Genomic DNA, 24,711 nt, shown 5'->3' with positions numbered 1-24,711 from the left:
TTGATCATATGTCGGGGGGTCACTGTATTAGGAACTTAATAAAATATAATCAGATAGGATCAGTTAATACCACATGGATTGTCTTTTTTGTTCTTTACTAATTTAAAAGGATCCATTACAACATAAACACTTACATAAACAACTTCACCAGAAAACATTCACTGGTCATACTCCATGTATTCCTAATTCATTAATCTACATCATACATACTTCACTATACTAGTTGTGCTAAGATGGCTGCCGGGGAGTGGAGGTGGGAATAATTGGGTGAGCTAAAATGGCTGCTGGGGGAGGAGCTTCACTTTCGGGGGTTGTAATAGGGCTGTCCCTCATACGGCGTAAGCATGGGGCAGAGACTAGCAGCCTCATGGCTATCTCCACAAAAAGAGAGAGCATGGGATGAATAAAGGTAAAATGTTAACATTATCTGGGGTTGTGATTTTAGGGTGCAGTTGATGCGCGCCACACCTGTAACAAATATCACTCCATAAGGGATTCTTAGCTCCATAATGATAGCATTATACAGACAGTTCTATTTTCACATTCCCTACCCCCCCCCCCCCCCTCACATACCTTACTTCCCCTCACTCAATCTCCATTTTCCATTCTTGGTATCCCACACCCTAAAACAAAGGCTCTCCATCACATATAATATTTCTCACTATCCTATCAACCGTTTATAAAAAAAAAAAAAAAAAAATGTGTGTCTGTACATCGGTGTTAATTTCATTACCTAAATATTTCCATCATACTTTCAGGCAAAACAACTTCTGCCTATCTATACCCATTCAGATGACAATATAACTAAGTTAAATCACAATTGTTCTCAAGAATCAGACTGCTGTATATGACTGTATATAACACTGCTATATATGAATACTCTTATACATCAACCATCAAATTTCAACTACCTTTAATATCTATGATTCATCTATTCAATTTTTAACACACCACGTTTTTCATCAAAACTTTATTTATTTTTCCCTTACTCTAGTACAACTCTCTACAGTTCCCTTGCCCCTTTTCCTGTCGGCAACTATATCAGTGAGGTCAGGTTACAACTGCAGACCTATGGCCCCCAGCTTCTCATCTAAAGCCCACAGCCCCCCTTCCTGGTGGGACCTATTCATGGGCCTCCAGCTGTTGCACAACTAAAACCCCTCTCAACCCCTGTACTTTTAAGAGAGATCTTTTAAACACAAATACATTTAAATGTAGTTTTGGCCTAGTATTAGAAAGGGGAAATAAACTCCCTCTCTTCGTCTGAATTATCTAATTTAACAATAATCCATGGACACATTAAGACAAAACATGACACATATACCACATATTCAATCAGTTACTATGGGAAGAGGATCCTGAGGATATGTTATTTTTGGGGGAGTCCCTGGAAATGTTATTTAAGGAGTCCCGTGTACCGTATACACACTGTCCTAGATGACAGTCTACCCCAAAATTCAATTCCCCCAAGAGACATAGGCCCGTTTAATCGTCCTGTGCCAAAACTCCACTGATGCCCTCTCTTCGGTTCATCAGCTCGCCCCAAACAACTCAATCCTCCAAGGCGACCAAGGAAAGAGTCCAGAGAATCTGTAATTTTTGGGAAGTCCCTGGAAACCCAAGAGACATCTTACCCCAAACAATGCAATTCCCCCAGGCGACTCAATCAATTCCTCCCCAACTGGATCCTGCTTATTCACTCTCACATTTCATACACCCTCGTATATTGCGACTTGCACATGAGGCCTAAAAAAAACCAGTGCCCCACTTTGATAGGCGCCACCTGATATGGATTTTATCAGCTACCCTGTAACTATCTTACTCCCGGCCAAATCAAAATGTGTACACCAAAGTAAATCAAACGGAGCCATAAAAGTTTCAAATGCCTCTGCTCTTTATTATGCCGTCCACTTGGTTATATTACCTCTGTATTTAGCATAAGTTCCCACCCCCTACTAGGGGGGGGGGGGGAAAGGTATGTCTTTCCTGAAAAGTTTGGCAGGCTTCTTTGTTTAGAGACTCTACACGATGGGAGGGGGGGGGGGGACTAGGAGCAAAGCAAGATGAGGAGAATATGAGGACCCTGAAATGAACATTTTATGCATAAACTAACGTAAGCATATACAAGTGTATATGTGTGTGTATATATATATATATATATATATATATATATATATATATATATATATATATATATATATAATATCTCTATTACAGTGTCTGTTACACCAACATGAGGTTAACTACTTTATATGGGTTATTGAATGATGGTTACTGTTTTCTTGTTTAGATGTAAGATCATGGACAAACACTTGGCATTACTGGCCAAGAAACACATTGAAACAAAATTCCTAAAACTGAATGTGGAGAAAGCTCCCTTTTTATGTGAACGACTGCGCATTAAAGTCATCCCAACGCTCGCACTAGTGAAAGATGGGAAAACAAGAGATTACGTCACCGGTTTTACTGATTTGGGCAATACAGATGAGTTTACTACAGAGACCCTGGAATGGAGGCTTGGCTGTGGCAATATTATTAACTACAGGTAGGAAATGCTTTAGAATTACCGAGCTGGTATTTTTATTTCTGCATTCATTTAGTTTTTACTTTGTTGCAACACTTGGTAAGCTGTGTATTGTTAAAACGGTTGGCTGCTTTTTATTTATTTTAACAAATGTCTTGCAAAATCGGAATATCCACAATTTACAAATCAGTGTCAATTTACTTGTAATGTCTGCCTTCTCCAGGCACTACACAGTGCTCCCATCCTGAAAATTGTCACTAACAGAGACACATCACTTGTCCAGATGCCATCCTTCACTGAAAAATACTGTGCACAGGAAACTAGTGCAATATTTTTCAGTCAGAATAACAAACACTTCCGCTGACTAGTTCTTCATTCAACTGACATTTTTAGGACTCGAGCACTGTGTAGATGAAATGGCATAAGGTTAACTTCTTCCCAACCCCCCCAAATTTTCATTTTTTTTTCTTCTCACATTCTAAGACATTTTAATTTTTCCAATATTAGTTGTATTGGCATTACAGGTTGTACTTTTTACTGGTACCCTTTTTTTACCATATGTATTACAAAACTTTAAATAAAACAAAACATACTATGTTTTGATATGTTCTGACCCCTATAACATGGAGCTGTGTGAGGGCTAAATTATTACCGCATTTCTGTAGATATGACTTTTTGATCACTTTTTATTCAGTTTTTCTCTGTGATGTGATGACAAATCAGCAATTTTGTAGTTTTGGTTTTTTTTTTTATATTTTTTTGTGTTTTGTTGACCATGGATCAAAAATAATGATGATTTAACCTCTTAGAGTGCCTGTCACCAAATAAACCTTTTAATATAGTGTTCCTTGTGTAATTAGCAGGAAAGACAACACAGCCCAAAGGACTGAGTAAATAGTCCACTTTTTATCCCTCACTTCAAATGATTAAAATTTTACTTTTAATAAATTTATAAATAAACGTGAGCTGTAGGTGAATTAAAAACCCAGCACACTATGCACTGATGTCTTAACACAAATTAGCATCCTCCAGGACTGCCTTCTTAATTTTAATGGCACACCTGCAGTGTGTGCCTGCGCTGTAATTAAAAACTCTTCAGAGCCCCCCCCTAACATGTTTCGTCACATATGTGACGTCTTCAGAGGTTATGGGGAAAAAATACTAATTTGTGTTAAGACATCAGTGCATAGTGTGCTGGGTTTTTAATTCACCTACAGCTCACATTTATTTATAATTTATTAAAAGTTACATTTTAATTGAGAATTTTCCTATCCTATGTGAAGGAAAATTTGGATTTTATTAAAGACAAGACGTGAGTATTATGCTATTTAACTTCTTTACTGAAACTCAGCAGCCAGTAAGTATTGTAAGTATTAACAGAAAAAAGACTTTTTTATAATATAACAAAGGGTATGTGAACGTGCAACCTAGTATGAGGTCCCGTGCCATCAGCCAATCATACTGCATCACAGATAATAAAGGTGTCCATCACACAGGTATCTCCCTTCTTCTTTGCAGCAATCATCAAGCTGATAAAAGGTACAGGAAGTTGACCACGAAGATAATGCAGGAGGAAATGGAAGTCAAATGAATATAGGTCCCATGAAGTGACTTCAAAGTTGATGTCCAACGGTGATTGGATCCTATTGTGAAGCTGTTGGAAGATTAGAGATAGATGACATGTTATAGGGATGGGTTTAGGGAGGGATAATACTCACGTCTTGTCTTTAATAAAATCCAAATTTTCCGTCACTTAGGATAGGAAAATTCTCAATTTTATGGCAAGACAAGACGCTTTGTATTATGCTAGTTCAAAGCTTAATCGAAATCATCATAAAAATACTAAATAATGAATCTTATCACAATAATAACATACAAACATGAGACTCAGGTCTAAAGTAAAAGGTTTTGAAAGTAGAATCAGAGGACCAATTGGCCGCTTTTAATAAATCTGAAAGAGAAGCGCTGGATTGGAAAAGTTTGGTGGAGACTGCACGTCTGGTAGAATGAGCTGTAAATTTGGAAATGTCAATACCAGCAAGGTGCATGGTTTGTTTAACCCATCTAGCAAGAGTGGGGGAGGAGACTGGAGCGTGAGGTTTACAAAAGGAGATTAATAGTTGGGAGGAAGATGGACTCCGAAGAGATTCAGTTCGGGATTCATAAGAATGAAGACAACGGACAACACACAGTTTTTCATTATCCGGAAACGAAGGGTAAAAAACAGAATGGAGATTTGTTTTAGTACACCGATATACCGAGAAAACAACACCTTGAGGTGTAAACTGTCTGCGAGATATAGCTAATGATTTAACATCAGAAACCCTTTTGACGGAGTTGAGGCATAAAAGGGTAGTGAGTTTAAAGGATATGAATTTTAATGATAAATTATCATTATCATCCCAGGAAATAAACATATCAAGAATGACTTTTACATTCCAAGTAGAATTATATTTAGGAAGAGGAGGCCTACGAAAACGTATACCTTTTAGAAGTTGGCAAACTAAAGGATGCCTACCCACAGGGATGGAATCTATAGGAAAGTGTCTACAGGAGATTGCTGAGCGATAGAGATTAATCGTTCTGTAGGCTTTACCAGCATCAAATGATTCTGTTAAGAAATTTAAGATATGGGATATAGATGTTCGTAAGGGATCCAAGTGTCGTTGATCGCACCAATGAGACCAAAGTCTCCAGGCTGATCCGTAAGCTGACTTGGTACCCGGGGCCCATTCGTCTGAAAGGATGTCTTGAGTTGATTTTGAAAACTGGAAGTCAGATCTTGGCGACCCGAAATAATCCAAGCCACCAGAGGTAGATGGCCCGATAAAATCAGAGGGTTGTAGTTCCCTTGAGGATCTAAAAGGAGATTGTGAGAGGAAGGAAGGAGACGGGGAAGGTCTATGAGCAGGTGCAAGATTTGGGGAAACCACAATTGAATTGGCCAGAGTGGCGTTACGAGAACTAGCGTGGTTTTCTGGACCGAGGTTTGAAAGAGAACTCGCGGAATTAGATTGAATGGAGGAAAAGCATACAGGGTTTTCTGAGGCCAGGATTGCAGGAAGGCGTCCACCCCTAGAGCTTCTGGGTCTGGACGCCAACTGAAAAACAGAGGTAACTGGGTATTCAAGCGGGAAGCAAAAAGATCTATGTGAAGAGGACCCTATAAAGAATTGATTGATTGAAAGATCGGAATAAGAAGTTTCCAATCGCTGGAGTCCGTGAGATAACGTGAATACCAATCCGCTACTGTATTGGAAATCCCTGGTAAGTATTCTGCTTTCAGAATGATGTATTTGTCCAAACAGAAATGCCAAAAATCTTTGGCAAAGTCTGCAAACATTTTGGAATTCGTACCTCCCAGGTGGTTGATGTATTGGACAGCAGAAATGTTGTCCATACGAAGGAGGATACAACAATGGGAGGAATTTTTTGCAAAACTCTTCAAAGCAAAAAATCCCGCTAGAAGTTCCAGACAATTTTATGTGTAGTTGAGATTCCGTCTGGGACCATTTCCCTCCAGTGGAGAGAGAACCGCAGCGAGCTCTCCATCCGGAAAGACTCGCATCGGATTCTATAATGATGTCCGGATTTGGATGGAAAATTGTTTTTCCATTCCAGGACTCTATGTGAGTGAGCCACCAGAGGCGTTCTTCTCTGGCTTCTGGAGATAGGGGAATTTCGTCGGAGTAACCGAGACCTTCCCTTAAATGACGAATCTTTAAACGTTGAAGAGCCCTGTAGTGAAGGGGAGCCAGGAAAATGGCCTGAATTGAGGCTGATAAGTGGCCTACAATCCGAGCAATCGTTCTCAAAGAAATTTTATATCTTTGCGGAGAATTTGTTTGATCTCCTTCCGAATGGTTTTTAATCTCCTTGAAGGAAGGCTTAGAGTGGTCAACTGAGTGTTGATCATAAAGCCTAAAAACTCTAGGTTCTGAGAAGGGACTAGGATTGATTTCTTGTAGTTTATCAGAAAACCCAGATGAATAAGAAGAGAGAGGGTCCAGTTCAAGTGGAGCAAAAGAAACACTTTTGATTGGGCCATAAGGAGAATATAGCCTAGATAGATAAGACGAACTCCTCGACTTCTGAGAGAAGCTACTACTGGTTTCAGTAGTTTTGTACAGCACCAAGGGGCTGATGATAGGCCGAAAGGAAGGCAAGTGAACTGCCACTTTTGGTTTTCCCAAACAAATTGTAGGAACATCTGAGAGGAAGGATCAATTGGGACAGTGAGATATGCCTCTTTTAAGTCTATTTTTACAAGCCAATCCTGTTGCAATAGGATATCTCTTAGTAGATGTATGCCTTCCATTTTGAAGTGGCAATAGATAACTAGATTGTTCAAGAGTTTCAAGTTTATCACTGGTCTGTGACCTCCATCTTTCTTTTTCACCAGAAAAAGATTGCCGATAAAACCTGGTGATTGGAGTGGAACCGGAATAATTGCCTGTTCGGCAAATAATTCTGATTTCTTGATCTATAAGAGTTTTGTCTGTTTGAGAGAAATGAATCAGATGTGGTAAGTAGGTTTGTATTGGTGGAGAGACAAATTCTATTTGATAGCCCTGGACCGTGTTTAGGATCCAGGAGTCGGACGTAATCGTAGTCCAATTGTGGGAAAAATACAGGAGTCTTCCCCCCCTCCCCAGCGGAATATTTTGGGAAGAAGACTGAGGTAGACTTACCTGTGGGAGGTCTTGAACGAGGGATTCCTCTGTGACCTCTGGCCCTCCATGGTCTGCCCCTGTATGGAAAAAAGGGGGGAGGGGGGGCGGAAGAGGGGGCTGAAGAATGTGCTGTATGGGAGTAGGATATTGATTTTGGGAGGAACGGCCACGTCCTCTTCCGGCCTTCCCTAAAACCAGTTGAGAGAGAACATTTTTTCAATGATACTTGGGCCTTATTCAGGGATGAGAATAGGCCGACATATTTATTTAGCTCTTTAATAAAATCATCACCAAAGAGCATGCCTTTGGTAGGATTTGGGGGTTCTAACGTGGCTAAATTGGATAGTTGGGGATCTATTTTTAATAGGATGGAGCGCTTACGCTCGTTGGAGAGGGAAGCGTTAGCATTCCCAAAAATACATTTGGCCCTTTGGGCCCACCCTTTAAGGGCTTCGGGATCTACAGTTGTATCAGAAGTAGATGCCTCTTCTGCCAAATTTAGAATTTTTGTCAGAGGACCCAATAGGTCCATTAACTTGTCCTGAAAGGACTTGAAACTTCTATCCACTCCCTTTTTTGGATTGTTACCCGTTTTAAAAAGAAATTTAGCCATGAATGGATCTAATTCCGGGGTATGAGAGGCATTATTTGGCAGAGTTGGTCTTGGACATTCTGCCTTTAATTTATTACGTGACGGTTTGTCAAGGGGTTTATTGGCCCATAATGAAATAAATTCGGCTACCTTTGCTTTTAGAAGCCATTCCCCAGAACGTGGATGACATATCAATGCTGGGTCAAAATATGCGTCACCCGACTCAGTTAACTTAGTTTCTTCCTGACTGCCAGGGTCGTCATGATTGGGATCACTGTTCTCCAAAACATATAGTATCTCCTCAATGTCAGAGTCATTCAGGGATGCCCTGAAGCCTGATTTCTTAACCCTACTGGATTGAGCTTCCTCATGGGTTGAGGGTAAATCTTGTGGTTTGAGAACCACTAGAGTTAGAATAACGAGTAGATTCTATAGTTTGAGAATGTAATGAATCTTGGGGTACTCCTGAGGTATTTTTACCTTGTCTAGAGGAGTAAGGGCCGTCATTAGAATTGCGTCTCTTGGACTTTGCCTTACCTGGCCCCTTAAGTCCCTTAGCCAATTGGGACACTGACTCTTCTGGGGACCAGAATTGGTCCGAAGGAGTTAGGGGAGGTAAAGAACCCACATTCGTTGAATTAGAGCGGGCTATGGCCAGAGATACTGATTTATCAATAGAGCCCTGCAGAGCAGAGACTGCGGATTGTACCGCTGTATTAATGGACTTGGCAATAGAAGCGTCCACCAGAGATTGCAAATTTTCTGGAAGGACCTTTTCAGTGGATACATTTTTATTTACCTCAGACATTATGAAATAAGTGGATAGGGACACACAAAGGTATCTGAAGGAATAAAATTAAGGATTAATACTTGTACACATAATTAAGTTAATTACAAAATAATTAATTAGAGATATATATGAATGAATTCACTGAAATGAAATAAATGAAGAAATATATATATATATATATATATATATATATATAATATATATAATATATATATAATATATATATATATATATCACACACACACACACACACACACACACACACACACACACACACACACACACACACACACACACACACCGAAAACAACCACCGGGTGGCAGTATAAGCTAAGAAATGAAGTAAATTATTATTTTTTTTAAAAGAAAAGGAATTGAAAAGGATACACTAATGAACTTTCGTGAACAAAAGATTTGTGAGGAGAATTATGCATCCTTCGGGTTCTGTCACTCTGAGAAGAATGACGAGATCCCGAGGACGCTAGACAGAGGACGACCTCTGTCAGCAAGTCTCGAGAGACTTGCGCAAGCGCCGGAGAAGTATAGGAGCGTGCGAGCTGCGACAATGGCGATTGTGGCGCTGAAGAGAGAGACAGGAACAAGGTGAGGTAAAATGAAAGAGGGGATAAGAGGGGTACGGAGAGGTAACTGATACCGAAATAAGCGGGTAGAAACGGGGAGAACAAGCAGAATATGCTGAATGAAAGGATAAAGGAACCGTAGTGGAAATATATAAAATTTTATACAGAAGGGGTAAATGTTAATAGAGGAAAGGACAATTTATTAATAATTAATTAATGAAAGAACCCGTATTTATCGGCGTATAACACGCACTTTTTTTAGCCTAAAGTCTATGTGCGTGTTCTACGCTGATACACCCCCAGGAAAGGCAGGGGGAGAGAGGCCGTCGCTGCCCGCTTCTCTCCTCCTGCCTTTCCTGGGGTCTAGAGCCCTGCTGCCGGCCCTTCTCTCCCCCTGGCTATCCCCACTGCCCGTTCTGTCCCCCTGACAGGGGGAGAGAAGCGGCGCCGACAGCCAGGGGGAGCTATGCGCTGCACGGCGCGGCGCATGACGTCAGTGCGCCGCGCGGTGCTGCGCATAGCAACTACGCAGGGGACGCACGCCGGAGGCCTGAAGCAGCGCTTACCCGACCCCGGCAACAGGTAATTATGCAACCGGGGATGGGGGGAGGCAACGGGGCAGCGGCGCCAGCAATGGGTGCAGCTGCCCCTTCTCTCCCCCAGGCTATCGGCGCCGGCAATGGGGCGCCGGCACCGATAGTCAGGGGGACAGAAAGGGCAGCGGCGCAGATAGCCAGGGGGAGAGAAGGGCCGGCAGCAGGGCTCTAGACCCCAGGAAAGGCAGGGGGAGAGAAGCGGGCAGCGACTGCCTCTCTCCCCCTGCCTTTCCTGGGGGTGTATCGGGGTATACACGCGCACACACCAACCCTCATTTTACCATGGATATTTGGGTAAAAAACTTTTTTTACCCAAATATCCTTGCTAAAATGAGGGTGCGTGTTATAGGCCAGTGCGTGGTATACCCCGATAAATACGGTAAATAAATAACAATTAAATGAGTAAATTGAAGTAAATTCTGTGAGAGAAAAATATACTTATCTAATCATTCTGCTGAGCAGCAAAGAAGAAAGGGAGATACCTGTGTGTTGGACACCTTTATTGTCTGTGATGCAGTATGATTGGCTGATGGCACGGGACCTCATACTAGGTTGCACCCTAGGTTGCATGTTCACATACCCTTTGTTATATTATAAAAAAGTATTTTTTCTGTTAATACTTACAATACTTACTGGCTGCTGAGTTTCAGTAAAGAAGTTAAATAGCATAATACGAAGCGTCTTGTCTTGCCATAAAATCATTTGCAGTGAGGGATAAAAAGTGGACTCTTTACTCAGTCCTTTTGTGCTGTGTTGTCTTTCCTATATGTTCCTATATGTTATGTCCACCCCTCACTTGGATCTCTGATCCTTGCGATCTTTGTGTTGTGTAATTAGCAGACCCTTTCCCAGTCACTTTTAAAATTATCAAAATAAATGTTTGAAATGTAATAGAAAAAACGGCCACTAGGTGGTGCTGTTCTGGTCCCTGCTGCAATTAATAGTGAGTTTGGTCTCCTCCCAGCCTGGCAGGAGACCAAACTCAGGAAGTGTTTCTCTGCACTGAGCTTGATTGACAGCTGCACGGAGTCTCATTGAAAGCTGCAAAGAGCCTCACTGAAACATGCACAGAACCTTAGGTCTTCTATTCATCACAGCACTGCAACCATGTGTGGGTGGAAGTGGTCCCCCAGCAGGCTTCAGTGATGTCATGCCTGCTTGGAAACTCCCACTTTCTTCTGCTGGAAGATTGCACTGGGTGAGCTAGAAGAAAGGTATGATACACAGCTTTTTAAAGCTCTGTTTTTTTTTTTTTTTTTAAGGATGGAATGAGTAGTTAGAGAACATAGCCCGAGTTAGTTTAGAAAAGTTTATTTGGTGACAGGTACTTTTTTGTTACAGTGAAGTGAAGAAAACAATGCCCCATAGCCGACTGTGACCTGAGTAGCAGCTGCTGCAGCAGCACACCAACTCAGCGCAGATCTCTGTGGCCAATATATGGCAGCTAACACGTTCCTCTAGGGATTGGGGTTAGGGAAATGTTTGGTGTGGGGACGTGGGAGAAACTTTGTCCCTGTCCCCCTGAGAAAAGAGAATAAGCGGGATGGAGTGAGAGGAAGCGGGCTGTAAAGAAGAAAATTGTCTGTCACATTCCACTACAGGGACACCATTTTCTTCATTACACTCCCTCCACTGGCATTTGTTGCAATGTCCACTTTTTGACGCTGCAGCCTTCCATGGTACAATTTCCATCTAAGGGTATGTTCACACAATGGTATTTCTGAGCAAAATCTGATGGAAAATTCAGTTTGGAAATTCTGTTGCAGCAGGATCCCATTGCTTTCTATGTGATTCTGCTGCACTGGGTTATAAGAGTTCTGTATATAGAACTATGACTTTTATTACACTTTTATTTCTGTTTTATTATCTCTAATTCTTTCATTATTATAAATTTTTTATTTTTTATTTTAGTGGAAATCTTATGGAACCTCCTTTTCAGAGTCAGAAGAAACATGGCTCCCACTTCACAAAGGTGGAAAAGAAAACTATACGAGGAAAGAATTATGATTCAGACTCTGATGATGACTAGAAAAGCATGAAGGGGGTTTGCACACTTTTTAGTGTGTGTGTGTGTGTGTGTGTGTGTTTTTTTTTTGTTTGTTTTAATTTTTTTTTATTAATGTTTAGAATGGGAAATATACAGTTTTCTAATATACATGTATTAAAAAAAAAAATTCTGCTCACATTCCTTTCTCTTACCAATGCAGTAACCTGTGTATCTCTACAGTAGAATGGTATAACCCACAGATATAGTAATGCATCCATGACCTAACTGGCAGGACTAAAGGTGGCATCAGTCATGTGACCTGCCACATACAGTCTAACAACTTCTTCACTTTGGAGCATACTTATAAAGCAGTCATTCAGGAAGATTCTTTTTGTTTTGTTGCTCATAGCAACCAATCACGGCTCAGCTTTCATTTCTTATATTGTACTTGTAAAAATGAAAGCTCTTCTTACTGGGGAGACTGTAAAATATGCCTCCACACGTGGACATATATAATGCTGAGATGCTGCAGTAGGTACTCATATTGTTCTGCTCCTCAATATAATTCTACTCTTCATCTTAGATATATAGTGAGAAATTGTACCTGTTGTCAAAGAAAATGTTTAATGTAGATAATACTACTCTATGTATAATTGTAACATACATTGGTTAAAAAATTGTGCATATTTTTGGGTGAAAAAATGCTGTCCCTGCAGCTATTGCCCGTGTGTCTCTATGAGGAGTCCAAATACAGGAAGTGAGGGTAGGACAAGCAGGGCAGCCTCCTGGCTTGTCAGTCATCCTGATGTGTGAGCTGGGAGTGTGTCATAGTGCCTCAGTGCACATGTGCACATTGTCCTGCTTTTTTTCCCTTAGTGCACAGAGCCCTGCTTATCCACCCTCACTTCCTGTATTTGGAAACCACAGAGACACCCATGCAACAGCTGCAGGGACAAAAATATACACATTTTGTAACCAAGTATATTACAAATATACATATAATGGTATTATCTACATTGTATAAAAAGGTTTTTGTTGACTACAGGTACACTTTAACTGATATTATGGGTGATATGGAATTTGCTACTATGGACTAAGTTGTGGTTTGTACCATTTTTGTGTACATGTATATTAGAAAACTGTATAATTTCCAATGCGATACATAACAAAGAACAAACAATGGAAAAGTGAACAATCCCTTTAATGTCCCTCTTAGTGGCTGAGCCTATGAATGCCATCTTTGATCATCCCCTACTGTGGGATATAATATTCATTCTTACAGACGTGGAGACACCAGGGTGCAAGCTAGGTTTTCTGGTGGAAATGGCTCTTGATGCCATTTTGCTTAAAAAAAAAAAATGCAGGACTTTTCCTAACAAAAGTTTTATATTCTCTGCTATTTATATACAGTAAATATAAAAATAAGATGAAGGGTCCAACAATAGATTACAGAATCTGTATTTGAATACACTTACTGAATGATTTGTTTCTTGACTTACACTTAAAGGATTTTGGTGTTTTGATTTTATTGTATTCATTATTTCAGCACTTAATCGCCAAGGAAATAGTTAAAATAAAAGTTCTCCTTGTTGTCTTTATCACTTTAGATCAGAGTTTTTTAAAACAGTGTGCTGAGTGTAGTAGTTTTGCAATAGCTGGAGACACACTGTTTTTAAAACACTGCTTTAGATTCTGTTTGTAAAAAGATAATTGATTTCATTTGGGTCTGAAGGGGCGCTTTTTAGGCTCCATGAAATGAATTGTTACTTACCTTCTGTATGAACCTTGGGCCTTACAATAAGTGATTTTGCAATGCAAGCCATTTTCATATCCGTATCATAGCTCTTTTTAAAGTACACTAAACAATAATAAAGATCAAACTGAAGAACCTTGTTTTTCCTTTGTGTTTATTTAATTCAATACCGATTAGCAATTCTGATAATAAATTGGCTTTTCATCTCTTTGGACAGTATGTAAAAGATGGTTGACCAGAGATAGAAAAGAGTGTCTTTGTGAGACAACATCCTGTAATTCAATCTTCCCATGGTTATGTAAATTAACTATCTGTAACCCAAAGATGCTGTTTGAAACCAGAACTAGTTGAGGCATTGTCCCAGCAATGTTGGTTAGGGTATGTTCACATGGCGGAATGTCCGTGCAGAATTCTGCAGTAATTCACACGGACATTCCGCTTCAGCAGGGTCCCATTGAGTTCAGTGGGATTCTTCTGCACTGTTCACACTGTGGAATTTCCGCAGCAGATATTTCTGCTGCAGAAATTCCGATTCCAGCGTCTGATTTGTGTATTCTCTTTGCGGATTTCACTCGGAAATACATCCCCGTCTATAAGGCGGCGTATTTTTTTAGCAAGTCCTAGCTCCTGCCAGATCATTCAAATGTGCAGAATGTCTTCCGTGTGGACATTCCACACATTTTCTACCATGTGGATATGGCCTAAGAGAGCAGCTATCTGAGTGCAGTTGGTATACAGTAATAATGGTGGTGCCATTATAGTGGTGACCCCCCTCCCCTGACCTAATAGACAGGTGGTACAGAAGTGGTTAAAATGCCTATATTTCTGTCGGCTGTGCTGGTCTTTTTTTTTAAATTTTTTTTAATTTTTTTTCCTCTTCGTCGTCTTGGGCTGTTCTAGACTGCATGGTAAGCAAATGCACTGCTTTGTGTGCTGAATTTATCACAATTTATCACAAATTAGTTTTTGCCAAAGTGTACTCCAGTGAGCAGCTGGTGAAGGAATGTGTGTGAGCTGTTCATTATGTACTTGGATGAAAGTGTACCTGGTAAGTAGTGCATTGGACTGATAGGGTGTCTTGAAGGCTAATGCTAATGTATGGGTGCTTAGGTAACTACCTTAGGGTGCCTAGGAGTGTGGGGGTGCAGAGTGGTATTGATAAGCAAGTTTATCACTATTTAAAGGGGTTATCCACCATAAGGTGATTTTAGTACATACCTGGCAGACAGTAATGGACATGCTTAGGAAGGATCTGCACTTGTCTTGGGGCTAAATGGCTATGTCATGAGATTACCATAATACTGTGGCTAGCTTTTTGTGAACTGGTATTTCTCTATCGGCTCCATTGGGGGACACAGACCGTGGGTGTATGCTGCTGTCTCTAGGAGATGACACTATGGCAACAAAAACAGGCGGCTCCTCCCAGCAGGATATACCCGCCTTCAGGCTCTGAGCTAATCCGTTATCCAGACAAGAGGTTTCCGGGAATCAAGACAATTCAAGAACGTTATCCATTTGACAAGGACCTTGTCACTAAGGTGGTTTCCCCTCCCTCAGTGGATCCACAAATTTCCCGGATCTCTAAGGCAACTACACTGCCTCTGGCAGATGCCGCTGCCTTCAAGGATCCCACGGATAAGAAGGTAGAATCCTTAGCGAAGTTTGCCACTGAAGCAGCTGGCTCTTCTCCTCTTCGCATCTTCGCCTCGACATGGCTGTCCAAGGGCCTGGCGGAGTGGTGCCAAAAGCTCCATCAGCATATCTTAGCGGGATCCCCCCAGAGGATCTATCTGCTCTGGCTATCCAATGCTCTAAAGCTGGGGACTTCCTGTGCACAGCTTCAATGCAGGCAGCCCGTTGTTCTGCTTTTGCTGTGGGTCACCTAGCGGCTCTCCGCCACTCTATGTGGCTTAAAGCTTGGAATGCGGATGCTGCTTCCAAAAGGTCTCTCACTGAGCTTCCCTTTACAGGCGGCCGTCTTTTTGGCAAACGCCTTGATGAAATTATCTCTGAGGCAACGGGAGGTAAGAGTTCCTTGTTACCTCAAAATAAGGCTCGCCCTACTTCCCAAAGGAAGCCCTTTTCCTTTCGGATCTCTGGCTCCAGCAAAGGGTCCAGGCAGGTGCCCTCGCGGGACAGGAAGGCTCCCTCATTCCAGCCACGCCCGTCTTGGAAGTCGGACTCCATCCGGTCCGGCCGCTTTGCGCCCAAATCAGGCAACCACAAGCCCACTCTTCATGAAGTGAGGCCCCCACCCACGGTTTCTTCTCGGGTGGGAGGTCGAGACATTTGGACCTCTCACATTCAGGACTCTTGGGTCAGGGATGTGGTGTCCAACGGTTACCAGATCGAATTCGCCTCCCTTCCGAGGGATCGCTTTTTTCGCTCCCGGGCCCCCCGGTCTCCTCCTCTGGCGAAGCAATTTCAAGCGGCTCTCCAGTCTCTGCTCCTTCAGGGGGTTATTGTTCCCGTTCCTCCAGGGGAACGGTTTAGGGGTTTCTATTCAAATCTTTTTTTGGTTCCCAAGAAGGACAGTTCTGTGCATCCAATTTTGGACCTCAAGCGTCTCGACCATCACCTTCTCATCCGCCACTTCCGAATGGAATCTCTCCGTTCGGTGGTGGCGTCCCTGGAACAAGGATTTCCTTTCATCAGTGAACATCAAGGATGCCTACCTCCATGTGCCAATATTCCCAGGCCATCATCGGTACCTCCGCTTTGCGGTTCCGGAGGGGCACGGGGGGGGGTGTTGCAGCCTTAGTCAATTATAGCTCATGTCATGCTGAACTGCTCTGGGCTGTGTGTAGCAGAGTGAGGGAGGAAGTTCTCCCCTGTATGGCTTCAGATGATGTCACAGTCTGATTCCCAGTCTGTGAATCTGATTGGAAAATACAGAGCAATATCAAGGTAGAAAACTTAAAAATAAAGGCAGGGGGTGGTTTATCATGATGGGGGCAGTGAACTGGGCTGATTATAAAATTTCTTCTATGAAAAAAATCTTAATTTTTCTGGTACTTATCAGCTGCTGTATGCTTCAGAAGAAATTGAGTTGTTCTTTTTAGTCTGACCACAGTGCTCTTTGCTGCCACCTCTGTCCATGTCAGGGACTGTCCAGAGTAGGAGCAAATCCCCATAGCAAATCTATCCTGGTCTGGACAGTTCCTGACATGGACAGAGGTGTCGGACGAGACTTCGGAATCTTTTTTTTTGTTTTTATTTTTTATTTCACTCCAGTACTAACCCCCTAGTTATGTACCACATCAGGGGAACACCAGGGAATTTCAAGACCACAGTCTTTCTGTCATGTCAGGCAACTACTGGGTAACCCCAAAACCTGCACAGGTTTTGATAAATCTCCACCCGAGTCTATATACCCATTTTGCCCCTAGCTTTGTGAACCTGGATATGGGTGACTTTTAGAACCTATATATCCTTTTCCCGCAAGTTTGGAGAGAGAAAGTAATTTATTATAAAAGGTATGTTGATGAGGCAATTTAGATAAATTTGATAAATGTACTACGTAGTGTGCATACTTACATAGGCACTCCATCTAGTAGCTGGCTTTGCCTGTCAGTGTTTTGCACCTCTGCTGTTCCCATCCCTCCTCAGGGAAGTAAGGCATTCTGGGAGAGAAAACTATTTACAGACTGTGCTATAAAGGTAAGACTTCCATTCTCCCATGTGGCAGCATTCTTTAAACTGGCCGAAGGGAACATTATCCCTCAATTTTCTATAATAGGAACTTTTATAATTGTCCCAAAGTTGCGACCAGCAGAATGGCTCTTCATATGGCATCAATGCTATTAAAACATTGCCTTTTAGCCATCTTGTATGCTGTTATGTGAGTTGTATATGAACATGTGTTATTCATGTTTTTTTTTTTTTGCTCTATTGTTCGCCCCTAGCAACGGACTACAAGGGCAGGATCTGCTCCCCCAGTATATATGCACAACTGCATTTGGGGTTGAGCACCTCCAGCCATTTGAGACCACGTTTTTTGTTGTTGTTTGTAAATTTATACGTGGAGGTGTGTAAACTCCATATGTTAATGCGCCTTGAACATTTTCCAGGTAGCATTAGGGTTGCACCTGTGAGGCCATGCACCTATATCAGCCAACTTGGGTGGGGCTTGTAGCCTCTCTCCCCCCTTCCATTGTATGTGTGCTTAGTCACGCTGGAGGGAACTGGGAGCAGGCTACATGTCGACCTAGTGCTGCTGTAATTGCCCACTGGCCCCTGGTTTTTGCTTATTACGCACAGGTAGGTTAGCGTTAGGTCCCGTGCCATCTGAGAAACCTTGGCGTTAGTGTGCGGGCTCTGGTGTGTCCTTAATATAAGGATACACTGGCGAATGTCTCAATTTTAACTTCAGTGTTGAGGGATTAGCCAATGTCATTGTATACATCTACCACAGTAGTGCACCTACATTTCTGTATTGTATTCTAATTGTTACACATCCACACCGTTTATCTGGTGTAGGATTCTATTGTGGCACTTGTAGTCCACTGCAGGCATCCTCCATTGTATGCATTTTTATGCTGGGGATCGCCCCTAGCAACGGACTACAAGGGCAGGATCTGCTCCCCCAGTATATATGCACAACTGCATTTGGGGTTGAGCACCTCCAGCCATTTGAGACCACGTTTTTTGTTGTTGTTTGTCTATTGTTTTATAGTTTTACCGCATATCCTTTAATTTCATAAATCTACAGCTTCACCATACAGTCTTTTCTACAAAACAGTAGGGTTTTTTACCTGTATTTTAAACTACACACACCACAGGGATACGTGAGGACAGGACACTGGGGGTCAAGTTTTACCACCAACATGTCCCCCATTTTGATTTAATACTTAGACTTGGTTCTATTTACGGAAAATCTATAATCACTAAGGGGGACATTTATCAAAGCATTTAGTAGTTTTTTTTTTTTTTTTTTGCTTAAAATTGTCACCAAAAAGTCGAATGTGCGACTTCTTGATTGTGCAGTGCCCTAAGCAAGAGGGGGGTGTAACTCTGCATATACCTATGTGAAAGAGGGGGGTGTAACTCTGCATATACCTATGGGAAAAAGGGGGGTGTCCCTGCTTATACCTATGGGAAAGAGGGGGTAACTGTGTCTATACCTATGGGAAAGAGGGTGGGTGTAACTCTGCATATACCTATGGGAAAGAGGGGGGTGTAACTCTGCATATACCTATGGGAAAGGGGGATGTAACTGTATATACCTATGGGAAAGAGGGGGGGTGTCCCTGCTTGTACCTATGGGGCAGGGGGGGGGTTACTGCCTATACCTATGGGAAAGGGGGGTGTAACTCTGCCTATACCTATGGGAAAGAGGGGGTGTAACACTGCATATACCTATAGGACAGAGGGGGGTGTAACTGTGCATATACCTATGGGAAAGATTGGGGGGTAACTCTGCATATACCTATGGGAAAGAGAGGGGGTAACTCTGCATACACCTATGGGAAAGAGGGGGGTGTAACTCTGCATATACCTATGGGAAAGGGGGGTGTAACTCTGCATATATATATGGGAAAGAGGGGAGTGTAACTCTGCATATACCTATGGGAAAGAGGGGAGGGTGTAACTCTGCATATGCCTATGGGAAAAAGGGGGGGTCCCTGCTTATACCTATGGGAAAGATGGGGGGTAACTCTGCCTATATCTATGGGGAAAGGGGGGGGTAACTCTGCCTATACCTATGGGAAAGGGGGCTGTAACTCTGCCTATACCTATGGGAAAGAGGAGGGTGTAACTCTGCATATACCTATGGGACAGGGGGGGGGGTGTAACTCTGCATATACCTATGGGAATGATGGGGGTAACTGCATATACCTATGGGAAAGAGAGGGTGTAACTCTGCATACACCTATGGGAAAGAGGGGGGTGTAACTCTGCATATACCTATGGGAAAGGGGGGGTGTAACTCTGCATATATCTATGGGAAAGAGGGGGGTGTAACTCTGCATATACCTATGGGAAAAAGGGGGGGTCCCTGCTTATACCTATGGGAAAGATGGGGGTAACTCTGCCTATACCTATGGGGAAAGAGGGGGGGGTAACTCTGCCTATACCTATGGGAAAGGGGAGTGTAACTCTGCATATACCTATGGGAAAGAGGGGGGTGTAACTGCATATACCCATGGGAAAGAGGAGAGGGTGTAACTCTGCATATACCCATGGGAAAGAGGAGAGGGTGTAACTCTGCATATACCTATGGGAAAGGAGGGGGTGTAACTCTGCATATACCTATGCGAAAGAGGGGGGTGTAACTGCATATACCTGTGGGAAAGGGGGGTTTAACTCTGCCTATACCTATGGGGAATAGGGGGGGTTAACTCTGCCTATACCTACGGGGAAAGGGGGAGGGGGGACTCTGCTGCCTATACCTAAGGAGAAAGGGGGGTTCATTCTGTTCCTATACCTATTGGGAAGGGGGTTTAAGTCTGCTTCCTATACCTACAGGGAAAGGGTTAACTCTGCTGTCTATACCTACAGGGAAGGGGGGGCTACCTAACTTTATACCTGGATGCCTAACTACATACATACCCAGCTACCTAACTATGTACATACTTGGCCTTCATACATGGCTGTCTAACTACCTAGCTAGCCCCCTACCTACCTGGCTTGTCACCTACCTACATATCTGGCTTCCTGGTCTACCTACCTAGTTACCTATTTACCTGGCTACCTACCTATCTGCCCTTTTACTGTGCAGGACACCAAGGAGGGCATTATTACAGTTTGTGGGCCTATAGATGGAAAGATTGTGTAGATCACTTATATGGTATATACCTCCTGTTTACAGCTGATATCTACCGCCATATGGTCCTATATATAATCACTTATATAGTATACAGTACAATATGGCGGTATTATCCAGTTATTATGTGGTGGTATATATTTACTCCTTGTATGCCAGTATTATTGGTCATGGAAATTTACCTACGTAAAAGTGTTTCTTACATATATAAATTTTAGTTTATTGTGTGTGGGATTTGGGTGGAATAGGGGCATGGCAGAAGATTGACGAGCTGCAGAGACTAGCAGGGGCCCTTTCTTTTTTTTGGTCCGGTGGCCCCAAGTGTTGTCAGTCCGCCCCTGGTTATTATAATAATTAATAATTATGTGTATATGTAGCACGTCCCATGGTGTTATTGATAGCGCTACTATATGGTGTATTTATATCTGTTTGTGTATATGGAATGCCCCTGCAAATAGATAAATATGCGTAAATAGAGATATATGAGGTAGGTTATGTGTCACTTGGCAATGTGTGGGGGAAATGTATACATGCTAATATGTATATAAATAACTAAAAATGTATAGATGAATACCAAATTGAGGCACAAGAACTGACAGAAAAGTTTCTAAAAAAAAAGACTATCCAAATAAAACCTTAGCAACCTCTAAAGAAAAAATTGAAAAATTAGAATAGAATTTTTCCAAAACCAACCTCAGTTACAAACCAGAGACAAATCTGTTCTAAAAACTGGCATCTACTACAACAGGACAGACATTTAGGCACACTACTACCCAACACGCCACCTATTGTGTTCACTAAAGCACCAAATCTAGGCATTCAAGTTGCCCCAACTATCCATACTCCAAATTTTTATATTTCTAACTTTTTATAACATTTACATTTTTTTTTAATTAATTATTATACTGTATACATAACACTTTTGACTATGTGTGACAGTGGATTAAACACAACATGACATTCTGACTCTGTACGTAACATACTATACATGACTAGACTTACGACTATATAGTAGACATTTTATGCATGACTAGCCTTAGAACTTTTTACTAGACATTTGCGGATTGGGCTGTCTGAGGCTCTCTGCCCAATGACTTGGCTACTGGGATCGCTTGGCATTTAAAACACATCTCCACAGAGCACTATTTTAAGTTTACCCTAGGCATTTTTATGCTAGACAACTGATACCGATAACATTTTGACATTTCTGTTACCTTGTATTGACTATGTTCATTAGTTTAGTATCAGGAGTACTTTCTGGCCAGGAAAGTATCCTGCGCACGAACATAATAATATATGACATTAGACATTTGACATATGACATCAAGTAGTCAGTGAAATTTACACCTGTAAAGAGACAACCAGACATCCGAAAAACGTGACTTTTGGTGTACAATAACTTATATACATTTTATTGGACATTGACAACACAATATAGGACCATAACATTAGGACTATGACATTTCAGTGTACCTCCGTAACCATTTTTACTGAACCAAAATATATTACTTTAGGTATTTACACAACAGTGCATGTACTGCTCAGTAGTTCATGTACATAAGGAGTGCATGGTTCAGTCAGCTCAGGGTTCCGGTTCTGAGAAGACTGATATGCACTATATAGAATCTCCTACCCCAAGGAGTCTCTCAGCCAGAACCAGGCACATTACTTACTAATTGTGGTTGCAAAAAGACCAGAAGAACTTCTCTTGACAAAGTCTGTCAGGCACAAATCTTAAACGTTGCAGGATCTAAAACAACAAAAAGGTGCTACTGCACAACAGCCAGCCAGCCTTGCGACCAAATCTGGTTATTTTCTGTACACAAAGTTACTATATAGCTTTCTTTCTTTCCCAGTCTTGCCTGCTGGGTGGGGTCCTAGGCTGTGAGATGAACCTATGGTTGCGAGACTGAGTCCATTGCATGGGACAATGTGGAATTAGTGATGGTGGGGCTGACAGTAACCACCACCTGTACTGCAGTGGCTTGAGCCACAGGGGGATTACTAGTTGGTGCCTGTTCTTCTGTCCTCCTTTACAGTTAAAACCTCCTTTACAGTTGGAGTATGCCTGGGTACATGAGCTGGTGCCCGGTGGTCAGAGCAAACCTCATAGGAGTAGGCCTAGGCACATCTGTACTAGAACATTGACTTGAGTGACTTTGGTACTTAGGATCCATTGCTGGTGGATTAGGATACTCCTTCTGGATGACTGCTCCTTTAGCAGTTGGAGGGAATAGACCGAAGGGATCTGCGTCCCAATCTTCGGAGGGGAAATAGGCGAACGGGATTTGAGTAGGGTTTTTTGGTCTGGTGACAGCAGCTGCCCATTCCCCTCGCAAGCTTTTCACTGGGGTGTATTCAACAATCTCCTTGCTCTTTAGAGAATGCTTTTCTGGGGGGAGATAGTCTCTCTATACAGCTCTCCTCTTTACGACTGTGTGACTCCTGTTCAGTCCATAATAGTGCTGAATCCCCGTACACGGTCAAATTTAACTACTGTAGCGCGTCTGTGCTTTAGGGGTGGCTCACCCTCTCGGGGATGCTCCAGTCGGCGGATGTACAGGGCCTCTAACTGCTTTGTGTCCTGTTGCTGATGCTGCCTTTCTTCAAATGGCAATGGCTTTGGCCCATACCTCTGTAGCCTTTGGGCCCTCAGTTCCTCCATGATGGCGGCCACTTCTGCATCTCTTTTGGCCTTTTTGGATTGGGCCGGAGGAACTGGGGGTAGAGGTTTCCCAGGCAAGGGAAGAAAGTGCTCCCGCATGTATCGGATAAGATTCGGCTCATCGCCGAACAGCCACTTATGGAGCGGTGGTGACTGAGGACAGGCTGAGGGCTGTGGTGACTGAGGACATGCTGAGGGCTGTGAGGCCTGTGGTGCTGGCTCAGGGCTGGAAGTGGAGAAGGGAGTAGAAAAATCATCTGCAGTGATGAGGCGAAAATCTCATGGGCGACGGCCCTCCGGAAGCCTCTGGTGTCTCCTCGGCTGGTGCTGCGCCCCACTCGTCGTCGTCTTCGGGTAGCGGCACCTTCATCCAGGCGCTGTCGGCCCCGAGGGACAATCGATGCAGATGCTCCGATAGCTCGTGGAACATCTTCGCCGCCATGGCAAGTATCCGATCCACCGGCTCCATTTTGGGACTCCCGATGCACGTGGATAACTGTGACTCTGCCATGTTGCTTCTCACTGCCAGCACTTCCTGTAGACTGAAGAGGTCGGGCTCCGCTTCACCTTTTATAGTGGTCTGTGACCAGATGGCCGCCGGCCAGTAGGACATCATCAGCGGGGCCTGGGATTGGAAGTGACTCAGTGGTACATCCTCTTCATCCACCCTACTGGCAACAGGGGTGGACCTTTCCAGTTCCATTTTGGGCTGGACACCACAACATTATTTCAATGCCTGGGGTCGGACGCTGGCTCTGGTGGGAACTTTTGGCACGCTTCTCGACCAGCAAGTTAACCCTTGGAGGTATTGTAGACATTTTGGCGCGCAACATGGCCTCCGGCCTAAATTAGCAAATTGTAAATCCAACTTTTGCTGACTTCTTTTCCACCGACAATACTGTAATTTTCCCCTCCCCACTACTTCTTCAGCGCCAGTACAGAAACATATTTCAATGACACAGTCCCGTACACATTATTTCCAACTTTGCTTTGAGGTCAGAAGATGCCGACTTCTTTTATACTTTGTATAAAGCAATAACACTTTTGTGAATTGGGCAGTGTATGAAATGTATCTGCATTGGAATAAGAGGCACAACTGGTATTGAATTTCCAGAGACGTTTGTATAAAAATCCACCATCCATCTAAAGCATTTTTATGAATCATTTTTACATATTCTTTTTACAAATTTCATATGGAAATCTGAAGGAAAAAATTGTCATACTTAGATCAAACTGTGCTTAAAGGGGTACTCCACTGGAAAACATTTTCTTTTAAATCAACTGGTGCCAAAAACTTAAACAGATTTGTAAAATCCAGTATTTATCAGCTGCTGTATAATTCACAGGAAGTTCTAGCCTATGATTTTCCTGTCTGACCACAAGTGCTCTCAGCTGACACCTCTGCCCATTTCAGGAACTGTCCAGAGCAACAAAGGTTTGATATGGGGATTTGTTCCTGCTGTGGACAGTTCCTGACATGGACAGAGGTGTCAGTAGAGAGCACTTGTGGTCAGGCAGAAAGGAAATTCCTGTGGATTATACAGCAGCTGATAAGTACAGTGGTCCCTCAACATACGATGGTAAGTCATTCCAAACGACCCATCGTTTGTCGAATCCATCGTATGTTGAGGGATCCGTGCAATGTAAAGTATAGGAAGCTGTATTCACCTGTCCCCGCCGCTCAGGACCAGGTCCTCACCGCTCCCGATGCTGTCAAAGAGGCTCCCGATGCTGTCCCGCTGCTCCGGTGTCTTCTTCGCGATCCTCCGGCTTCTTCCGCATGT

At 42.7% G+C, this 24,711-nt stretch overlaps 1 protein-coding gene across 3 annotated transcripts in view; it reads left to right on the top strand.

Annotated features, from left to right (window-relative positions):
- Positions 1–13,631, top strand: part of TXNDC9 (thioredoxin domain containing 9) — a 30,986-nt gene extending 17,355 nt beyond the window's left edge. For all 3 annotated transcript variants that reach the window (XM_056555965.1, XM_056555964.1, XM_056555963.1), the window contains exons 4-5: positions 2,291–2,545; positions 11,668–13,631. In XM_056555965.1, the coding sequence (XP_056411940.1) occupies positions 2,291–2,545; positions 11,668–11,785 (373 nt within the window). In that variant the 3' untranslated portion in view covers positions 11,786–13,631. The remainder of the gene's footprint in view (positions 1–2,290; positions 2,546–11,667) is intronic.
- Positions 13,632–24,711: the final 11,080 nt, after the last annotated feature.

This window comes from Hyla sarda, chromosome 2 (assembly GCF_029499605.1).
Source record: "Hyla sarda isolate aHylSar1 chromosome 2, aHylSar1.hap1, whole genome shotgun sequence".
Taxonomy (NCBI): Eukaryota; Metazoa; Chordata; class Amphibia; order Anura; family Hylidae; genus Hyla; species Hyla sarda.
Note: the sequence above shows the minus strand (reverse complement) of the source record. Positions and strands in the feature narration are given on the sequence as shown.